The following is a 10,451-nucleotide window of genomic DNA, read 5'->3' on the forward strand; positions in this document are numbered from 1 at the left end:
TTTTTGTAGAGACGGTGTCTTCCTGTGTTGGCCAGGCTGGTCTTGAATGCCTGGGTTCAAATAATCCTCCCACCTGAGCCTCCCAAAGTGCTGAGATTACAGGCATCAGCCACCATGCCCAACCTAAAATTACTTTTAATTACATAAGTACTGTGCTAATTAAAAAAAAAAAAAAAAAACTAGAACAGTAAATCCAAAAAGTCTGCTACTCCCAATCCCAGTACCCTCATCCCAGAAGAAACTCCTACTGTGAAATCGATGGGTATCATCTAGACCAGGAGTCCCCAGTCCCCAGGCTGCGGACCAGTACCGGTCCATGGTCTGTTAGGAACCAGGCCACACAGCAGGAGGTAAGTGATGGGGAGGGAGCATGACACCCTGAGCTCCGCCTCCTGTCAGATCAGCAGTGGCAATAGATTCTCACAGCAGCACAGACCCCATCGTGAACTGTGCATGCGAGGGATCAAAGGGTTGCCCACTCCTTATGAGAATCTAATACCCAATGATCTGAAGTATAACAGTTTCATCCCAAAACCATCCCTCCACCTTCCATCCATGGAAAAATTGTCTTCCACGAAACTGGTCCCTGGTGCCAAAAAAGCTGGGGAGGGAACTGCTGGTCTAGACATCTTAAAAGTAATTGTATTCTCCTGCCTCAGCCTCCCGAGTAGCTGGGACTACAGGTGCCCGCCACCACGCCTGGCTAATTTTTTTGTATTTTTAGTAGAGACGGGGTTTCACCATGTTAGCCAGGATGGTCTCGATCTCCTGACCTCATGATCTGCCGGGAGGCAGAGCTTGCAGTGAGCTGAGATAGCGCCACTGGACTCCAGCCTGGGTGACAGAGCGTGACTCCGTCTCAGAAAAAAAAAAAAAAGTAATTGTATAGGTTCTTGTACATTCCCGTAATACAGTATTGTTTCAGATCACACCATTCTTTCCTACCAAGCCCAGACACAGCCTCAGGATGCTTCTCTGCAAAACATTTTAGTCAATCATTTCCCAACCAATCAGGGTCAGAATAAGAGAGGCCACGAACTTGCCCTCCCTGGTGTCCGAGGTGAAATTCCTCCCAGAAGGCGGAAGGACACTGCTGCCTTTTGATGGCAAAAAATCACAGCCCTGGAAACTGACCAGGCACTAGGCAGAGGCTCACTTTAGGATCAACACTCACTTTAGGATCAGGCACAAGTCAGGAAGTGGGGTGGAGAGGGAGGATGTGATCCTCACGCCAGTCAAACTAATTCTCCATGTTTATGTGCAGCACAAGGGGCTTCCATAGGGTCTCCTGGTCTGTTTGAACCTCCTCAGGTCCTGTAAGGTAGGTGGGGCAGCTGCTATTAGTTCCAATGTCCCAACCAGAGAGGCCGCATAGCTGACCCTGGGTCACACAGCGGTTAGGGGCGGGGTGGACTTCAACCCAGGACAGCCTGGCAGTTAACCCAGGACCCTTTCTCCATCTCCAGCCCCTGCTGAGGCTACAGCCATGCCTTCTTCAGAAGCACAGGAGGCTGAAGCAGCCCCACATAAGGAGAACCGAGTGGATATGGAGGCCGAGGAGAGAGCGGCCACCGACCGGCTCCGGCAGAAGTCCTGGCTGGTGCGGCATTTCTCCCTGCTGCTGCGGCGGGACCGGCAGGCCCAGAAGGCCGGGCAACTCTTCTCGGGGTTCCTGGCCCTGAACGTGGTGTTCCTGGGCGGGGCCTTCATCTGCAGCATGATCTTCAACAAAGTGGCCGTCACTCTGGGCGACGTGTGGATCCTGCTGGCCACGCTGAAGGTCCTCTCCCTGCTCTGGCTTCTCTACTACGTGGCAAGCACCACCCGCCGACCACACGCCGTGCTCTACCAAGATCCCCACGCGGGGCCCCTCTGGGTGCGGGGTGAGTGTCAGGGTGCTGGGGTGCTGGGCAGGAGTGGGAAGGGAGAGCTGGTTCCGGGCAGGTGCCAACGCCCACCCGCACGTCCGGCCAGGTTCCCTAGTGCTCTTCGGCACCTGCACCTTCTGCCTCAACATCTTCCGAGTGGGCTATGATGTGAGCCACATCCGCTGCAAGTCACAGCTGGAGCTTGTCTTCCCTGTCATCGAGATGGTCTTCATCGGCATCCAGGTGACAGGCTTCTCCCGTCCCCACACCACCGGGGACATATACTATCTACCCATGGTGTGCACACACCTCCCACTACCTGTGCCTAGGAGCAGCCACATAGGCAAATACCTAATGCCCCAGGATCTTTGCACACACACCACGCCCGTCACACAAGTGTCCATGTCCACACATACCATGGGTTCCTGCATCAACACACACACCGTGGCACTAAATGTAGACACTTAGAAGTCCAGCTGCCTATGTGTATGTAGGCGTATCCCTGAATAAACACTCCCTAGATGCACAAACCTCCTCTTAAGAATACAATCTCAGGGCTGGGCGCGGTGGCTCAAGCCTGTAATCCCAGCGTTTTAGGAGGCTGAGATGGGCAGATCATGAGGTCAGGAGATCGAGACCATCCTGGCTAACACGGTGAAACCTCGTCTCTACTTAAAAAAAAAAAAAAAATACAAAAAAGTAGCTGGGCCAGGTGGCAGGTGCCTGTAGTCCTAGCTACTCGGCAGGCTGAGGCAGGAGAATGGCGTAAACCCGGGAGGCGGAGCTTGCAGTGAGCTGAGATTGGGCCACTGCACTCCAGCCTGGGTGACAAAGCGAGACTCCGTCTCAAAAAACAGAACAAAACAAAAAGAATACAATCTCGGTCGGTCGTGTTGGCTCATGCCTGTAATCCCAGCACTTTGGGAGGCCGAGGCAGGTGGATCACCTGAGGTCAGGAGTCTGAGACCAGCCTGGTCAACATGGTGAAACCCTGTCTCTACTAAAAATATAAAAATTAGCCGGGTGCAGCACATGCCTGTAGTCCCAGCTACTTGGGAGGCTGAGGCACGAGAATCGCTTGAACCCAGGAGGCAGAGAGGTTGCAGTGAGCCAAGATTGTGCCACTGCGCTCCAGCCTGGGCGACAGAGTGAGACTCTGTCTCAAAAAAAAAAAAAAAAAAAGAATACAATCTCCAACTTCCTCTTAGGTTTCTCTTGTCGCCAGGCATTGTGTTGGGTGTTTTGTTCCCACTGTCTTATTTCCCCAACAAGAAGGCATTTCCGCAAAGGGTGGGTGTTTTGGTCCCTTTTCACAGTTGAGGCAACTAAGGCTCAGAGATGGTTTGCCACTGACTCAATACTACACAGCAAGAAGCAGTAGAGCCAAGATTCCGACCCAGTCTTTCTCCTTGTGTCTTTCACTGTAAATACACGCATGCGCCCCAGGAACTCACACTGTGGTCCCACCACCTCCACCAGTCCCTGGGCTCAAAGCCCTGTCTCTTTCAGACCTGGGTGCTCTGGAAACACTGCAAAGACTGTGTTCAGGTCCAGACCAACTTCACTAGGTAAGACTTCTCTCCCTCCCAAACCCTCTGGCCTCTCTGTCCTCCTCACCACTTCCCTGGTCAGGGTGGCCCTGGGGCTATAGGTTAGTCTGGGATGTGTCCTAGGTGGCCCCAGGGCTGCCTCTTGTGTCCTAGTGCCAGCGTGACACTAGGGAGTGAGTGGTTGGGAGTGAGTGGTTGCCCAGCAACAGCGGATGGTGAAGGTTTGGCGCCTGGGGAGCCAGCCACGGTGTGTGAGAAGAGTGTGGCACTTCCCCCAGATGTGGCCTGATGCTGACCCTGGCCACGAACCTGCTGCTGTGGGTTCTGGCCGTTACCAATGACTCCTTGCACCGAGAGATCGAAGCTGAGCTTGGCATCCTCATGGAAAAATACACAGGTATGGAAAGGAGACCAGGTCTTCCTTGCCCTGAAACACACACACACACACACACACACACGCTACACTCCCTAAAACAGGTGAGGCTCAGTAAGTCTATAGAGTTGGGAGTAAACTCTAGAGGCCAGATTAGGAATTAACAGAAAACTGAAGTTTGCCAGTGGTCCCCATCCCACCCCATCAGGTGCTGACGCCCTGCACCCCACTCCAGGCGTCAGCAAGCTAGCCACTGATCCAGGCTGAGCTAGCCACTAAGTCCTTCAGGTATGCACCCCACCCATGGTATTTGCATTTTACTTGCAAGCAACTCAACAGCCTCCAGGGCTGAAAGGAATGTCTTCCTAATACAATTTTAGGTGCCTGGCTTTATCAACCAGGTGGGACAGAAGATTTCTGGGCAGAAAAATACTCCCAAGATTGTCCCATATGCCTCACCTCCTATCTTAGAGGCTGCATCCCGTACCCGACATGGGAACACTGCTCTGTGGGATTGAGCCACACCTGTATGTACATGCCCCACCCCACCCCAGGCGGCATCACCATCACGCCCTGCAGCCCAGCCCTCCCAGCACATCCACACATTCACATACCCGCTGCATCAGTCACGACACGCCTGTGAACTGTGGGCATTCTATATACTCTGCTTGCATTTCTCAGAAAAGCAGTGCAAAGAGAGAATTTTTGCCAAGTGACATCATGGATTTTGATATTATAAAATAATTCAAGGCTGGGCGCGGTGGCTCACGCCTATAATCCCAGCACTTTGGGAGGCCGAGGCAGGCAGATCACCTGATGTCAGGAGTTTGAAACCAGCCTGGCCAACATGGTGAAACCCTGTCTCTACTAAAAATACAAAAATTAGCCAGGCCTGGTGGTGGGTGCCTGTAATCCCCGCTACTTGGGAGAATCTACCCAACTACTGAGGCATGAGAATCACTTGAACCCGGAAGGCGGAGGTTGCAGTGAGCTGAGATCGCGCCATTGCACTCCAGCCTGGGTGACAAGACTGAAACTGTCATAAAATAAAATAATAAAGTAAAACAAAATAAAATAATTCAAGCATTACAAATGAGTAGAAGAACAAGACATACCCATCACCTAGGCATAATAATTATTAACATTTGGCCATATTTATTTATTTTTACTTTTTGCTAAAGTACTTAAATTACAGAAATCATAACATTATATCTCAAAATAGTTCAGTATGCATCTTTTTTTTTTTTTTTTTGAGACAGGGTCTCACTCTGTCACCCAGGCTGGAGTGCAGTGGTGCAATCATAGCTCACTACAGTTTCAAACTTCTGGGCTCAAGCTATCCTCCCACCTCAGCTTCCTGAGTAGCTGGGACCACAGGCACATGCCAGCATGCCCAGCTCATTTTTAAAATTTTTGTAGAGATGGGGTCCCACAAAAAAATTCTGAGCCCAGACTTGTCTCAAACTACTGGGCTCAAGTGATCCTCCCCCCTCAGCCTCTTGAAGTGCTGGGATTATAGGCATGAGCCATCATGTCGGGCCCAGTGTGCATCTCTTTAAAAACAGATGTATTCCCCCACATGACCACAATGCTGTTACGGTTGTTAACAAAATCCTTCAACTTCGTTCTGTCCTCTGAATCAATCTATATCCCACTTTCTCCAGTTAACCCCAGAAATGTCTTTTGTTTGTTTTTTTTGGGGGGGGGTGTTTCTTGTTTTGTTTGTTTTGTTTTGTTTTGTTTGAGACGGAGTCTCGCTCTGTCACTCAGGCTGGAGTGCAGTGGCGCGATCTCAGCTCACTGCAAGCTCCGCCTCCCAGGTTCACGCCATTCTCCTGCCTCAGCCTCCCAAGTAGCTGGGACTACAGGCGTCCGCCACCACGCCCGGCTCATTTTTTGTATTTTTAGTAGAGACGGGATTTCACTGTGTTAGCCAGGATGGTCTCGATCTCCTGACCTCATGATCCGCCCGCCTTGGCCTCCCAAAGTGCCGGGATTACAGGCGTGAGCCACCGAGAAATGTCTTTTACAGACATTTTGTTCAAACACGCAATGCATTTGGTTAAATCTAAATTGGTATTTTCCCACTGACCTTGAGACTTGTCAGGTCTCTTCCTCCTGGCAGTGTTTAACTTACATCCCTCGCCCTTACCTTTCCTTGGAATGGGAAGTATGGACAAAATCTTGATTAGATTCAGGTTAGATATTTTTGGCCCCAGCTTCTTCCAGGTGATGCTGTGTGCTTTGAAGGACAGCGATGCCAAGGTACTAATGACTGATGGCCAGACACTGAGTGCTGCTAAGGCCGATCGCTGGGTTCAGCTGTCACAGCCACGGGTTTTCCCTTGAGCCCAGGAAGTCATCTGTGGAGGTGACCTTTGGCACCAGAGACATCACGTGAGGGTTTTGGGGGTTTCGGTTTTTGGTTTATTTGAGACACGGTCTCACTCTGTCACCCAGACTGGAATGCAGTCATGGGAACACGGCTCACTGCAGCCTCCACCTCCCAGGCTCAAGTGATCCTCCCACCTCAGCCTCCCATATAGCTGGTATTACAGGCGTGTGCCACCCAGCTAATTTTTGTTTGTTTTTGGTTTTTTGTTTGTTTGTTTTTGAGATGGAGTTTCGCTCTGTCGCCCAGGCTGGAGTGCAGTGGCACATTCTTGGCTGACTGCAACCTCCGCTTTCTGGGCTCAAGCCATTCTTCCGCCTCAGCCTCCCAAGTAGCTGGGATTACAGGCATGTGCCACCATGCCCAGTTAATTTTTGTATTTTTAGTAGAGACAGGGTTTCACCATGTTGCCCAGGCTGGTCTTGAACTCCTGACCTCAGGTGATCCACCTGCCTCAGCCTGCCAAACTGTTGGGATTACAGGCGTGAGCCACCACACCTGGCCATGTTTTTTATTTTTAGTAGAGACGAGGTCTCACCATGTTACTCCAGTTGATCTTGAACTCCTGAGCTCAAGCAGTCTTCCCGCCTTGGTCTCTCAAAGGGCTGGGATTACATGCATGAGCCACTGCGCCTGGCTGGCATCATGTTTTTAATGCTTTACATAAGCTTGGCATCTCAAGTCCTCTGAAAAAGAATGACCATTCTGTGGGATTTCTGATCTCCTCAGTTTCCACATCCACAAAACGAGCGACTGGGTCCCTTTCAGCTCTGGTGTATTCCAGGGAATGGGAGGGATCTGTGTAGCCAGTCTCCTCAGAGCTGGGCCTGCCTGAATGTCTGCCCTCCCACCCTGCCCCCCGCACCAGGCAATGAGACCAACACCTGTCTGTGCCTCAATGCCACCGCGTGTGAAGCTTTCCAAAGGGGCTTCCTGATGCTGTACCCCTTCAGCACTGAGTACTGCCTCATCTGCTGCGCCGTGCTGTTTGTCATGTGGAAGAATGTGGGCCGCCGCGTGGCACCCCACATGGGTGCCCACCCTGGCACTGTGCCCTTCCACCTGCATGGGGCCATCTTCGGACTGCTGCTGGGCCTGCTGGTGCTGTTGGCAGGCGTGTGCGTCTTTGTGCTCTTCCAAATCGAGGCCAGTGGCTCTGCCATTGCTTACCAGTACTTCACCCTCTACTATGCCTTCTATGTGGCTGTGCTGCCTGCCATGAGCCTGGCATGCCTGGCGGGCACAGCCATACACGGGCTGGAGGAGCGAGAGCTGGACACGGTCAAGAACCCTACCCGCAGCCTGGATGTGGTGCTGCTGATGGGTGCTGCACTGGGCCAGATGGGCATCGCCTATTTCTCCATTGTGGCCATTGTGGCCAAGCGCCCGCATGAGCTGCTCAACCGCCTCATCCTGGCCTACTCGCTGCTGCTTATCCTGGAGCACATCGCTCAGAACCTCTTCATCATCGAGGGCCTGCACCGGCGCCCACTCTGGGAGGCAGTTCCCGAGGGCCTGGCAAGAAAGCAGGAGGGTGAGCCTCCCCGCAGAGGCTCCCTGCTAGAGCTGGGCCAGGGCCTGCAGCGGGCCTCACTGGCCTACATCCACTCCTACAGCCACCTCAACTGGAAGCGGCGGGCCCTCAAGGAGATCTCACTCTTCCTCATCCTCTGCAATATCACAGTAAGTGACTGGGCTAAGGGGTCTGGGGGATAGAGGCGGCCAGGCAGACCCGGAAATCCTCACTCAGGAAGGGATGGATCAAGGACACATCTTCTTCCAACTAGCTTGATGGTGCTTAAGAGTGTCCCCCCAGTTCCCTACAGGGTGCCTGGCATGAATGAATGTGCCAAGCACTTGGCTAAGTGCTCTTCGCAAACAAATATGTAAGACTTCTACCTTCCAGTTACTTCCCACCTAGTTGGGAGGACACCACTGAATTCATCATCCCTGGATTCGGTCAAAGGAAGAAATCAGGAAGTACCTGATTTTCTAAGACACTCCTAGTGGAAGATGTTGATAACGGTTGCTCAGTTTCTGGTGGATATCCCAGGTACACCTTTCCATGCAATATCTCCATACCTCATTGAATCATCACAGTAACTCCATGCAACAGACACTATTGCTGTCCCTTTTCACAGAGGAGGAAACTAAGGCTTAGGTTATTGGACCTGCCCAAGTACCCACAGCCTGTAAGTAGCAGGGCTGGGACAACTCAGGGTTGTTTGACCCCAAGCACTCAATGCACTGAAAATATACCCCAGAAACGAAACCTCTGGGCCAGGCAGAGAATAAATTGGCTCTAAAGTGCATTAGGAGCTCAGCAAAGGAACTGCGGGTCTGCATAGCCAAGGAAGGCTTCATGAAGGTTTGATATGAGCCTTGAGGAATGGGTAGAATTTGGACAGGAAGGTAGGAGGGGGTAGGGGGTCATAACTAGCAGAAATGACGGGGCACAGTGGTTCACACCTGTAATGCCAGCACTTTGGGAGGCCGAGGCAGGAGGATCCCCTGAGCCCAGGAGTTTAAGACCAACCTGGACAACACAGGGAGACCCTGCCTCTACAAAAAAATTTTAAAATTAGTCTGGACACGGTGGCTCACTGGACACGGTGGCTCACAGTGGCTCATGGTGGCTCCCAGCACTCTGGGAGGCTGAGGTGGGTGGATCACTTGAGGCCAGGAGTTGGAGACCAGCCTGGGCAACATGGTAAAACCTCATGTCTACTAAAAATACAAAAATTAGCCAGGCATGGTGGTGCACACCTGTAATTCCAGCTACTCGGGAGGCTGAGGCACGAGAATCACTCGAACCCAGGAGGCAGAGGTTGCAGTGAGCCAAGACTGTGCCACTGCACTCCAGCCTGGGTGACAGAGTGAGACTCTGTCTCTTAAAAAATAATAATAATAAAAATAAAAATTAGCCAGGCATGATGGTGCATGCCTGTAGTCCCAGCTACTTGGGAGGCTGAGATGGGAGGATCACTTGAGCCCGGGAGGTTGAGGCTGCATTGAGCTGTGATCCTGCCACTGCACTCCAGCCTGAGTGACAGAGTGAGACCTTGTCTCAAAAAAATAAATAAATAAATAATAAAAATAATAAGTAGCTAGCTGAGGAGTGAAGCCCGAGCTCAGGGTACAGGGTGGGGGTGCCCAGCTTGACAGAGCAGGTGGCACGCTGGGAATTCCTGCTTCTTCCCACACGTGGCGGCAGCCTGGGGTCTCCTGACCCATCTGAAGTTCAGGCTGGCCACAGGCAAGCTCATGGAGATGGCTGGGGATGGCTAAGGCCTTCTGCAGTAGAGTGAGAAAGATCCTCATGCTGAAAGCCCAAGGGTTAGAGGAAGATTGAGTGGGAGGTGGGGGTGGCACTGAAGGGGCTGCAGGTTTGGGGGCTGCCTCCCCTCAACTGAGCACCTCAGGGCACAGGAGAGCCCTTCCCTAACTCAGCACATCCTCTCCCCCAGCTGTGGATGATGCCTGCATTTGGCATACACCCGGAGTTTGAGAATGGGCTAGAAAAGGATTTCTACGGCTACCAGATATGGTTCACCATCGTCAACTTCGGCCTGCCTCTGGGGGTCTTCTACCGCATGCACTCTGTGGGAGGCCTTGTGGAGGTCTACCTGGGGGCCTGAGGCTGCCCACCCCGTCAGAACCTTGACGTGCCAAGGCAGGGAAGATGGTAGCCCAGATGCCTCATTCTGAGGTGCGGAGACCAGCCTGAGGCTCCCAAGGCCTCCTGCCCCCCAGAGCCTCACTGAAGGGGAGGACACGGCCTATAGTCAGAGGCCAAGGGCGGGGGCCTGGACACTGAGCTTCTGATGCCCATGGCCAGGCCTGGGCACATGCCTGCCCCCTGCTTTCCCACCACAATCAGCGAGCCAACGGTGCACCCCAGGAGGCTGGCAGGGGCCCCTTCACGGCTACTTTCTGGGAGGGTCAGACCTACATGACCGAGTCTGGGGAGCTTAGCGAGGGGCGCCCCTCTCCAGCCAGGCCTCAGGGGTCTGCCCCCTGCTGCAAGAAGAGCACCTGGTCCTAGTGTGGCTCTGGACATCCTCAGAGCTCAGAGCTCCGAGCTGGGAGGCCAGCTCCTTTCCCCACACATCTATCTCCTAATGAGCTCATTCATTAGGTGCCAGGCAGGGTTCAACAGCTCTCTCCTGCGGCATAAACCCTATTTGTTTGATCGATTTTTTGCATTCAGGCTTGTGGCATTTGTTCCCAGGGACAGAACTGCTCCTTCGGGCATGGTGGGAAGGAAT

At 52.7% G+C, this 10,451-nt stretch overlaps 1 protein-coding gene across 3 annotated transcripts in view; it reads left to right on the forward strand.

Annotated features, from left to right (window-relative positions):
• The window catches only part of OTOP3 (otopetrin 3), a 15,641-nt gene extending 5,262 nt beyond the window's left edge, over positions 1–10,379 (forward strand). For 2 of the 3 annotated variants that reach the window (XM_017884893.1, XM_017884891.1), the window contains exons 2-7: positions 1,467–1,883; positions 1,975–2,111; positions 3,378–3,436; positions 3,697–3,815; positions 7,052–7,866; positions 9,651–10,379. In XM_017884893.1, the coding sequence (XP_017740382.1) occupies positions 1,487–1,883; positions 1,975–2,111; positions 3,378–3,436; positions 3,697–3,815; positions 7,052–7,866; positions 9,651–9,821 (1,698 nt within the window). In that variant the 5' untranslated portion in view covers positions 1,467–1,486 and the 3' untranslated portion in view covers positions 9,822–10,379. Of the gene's footprint in view, positions 1–1,264; positions 1,322–1,466; positions 1,884–1,974; positions 2,112–3,377; positions 3,437–3,696; positions 3,816–7,051; positions 7,867–9,650 lie in introns of all 3 variants that reach the window. The other variant, XM_017884892.1, reaches the window with a different exon arrangement.
• The last annotated feature ends 72 nt before the right edge of the window (positions 10,380–10,451 follow it).

Source organism: Rhinopithecus bieti, unplaced genomic scaffold (assembly GCF_001698545.2).
Source record: "Rhinopithecus bieti isolate Rb0 unplaced genomic scaffold, ASM169854v2 scaffold_13400, whole genome shotgun sequence".
Taxonomy (NCBI): domain Eukaryota; kingdom Metazoa; phylum Chordata; class Mammalia; order Primates; family Cercopithecidae; genus Rhinopithecus; species Rhinopithecus bieti.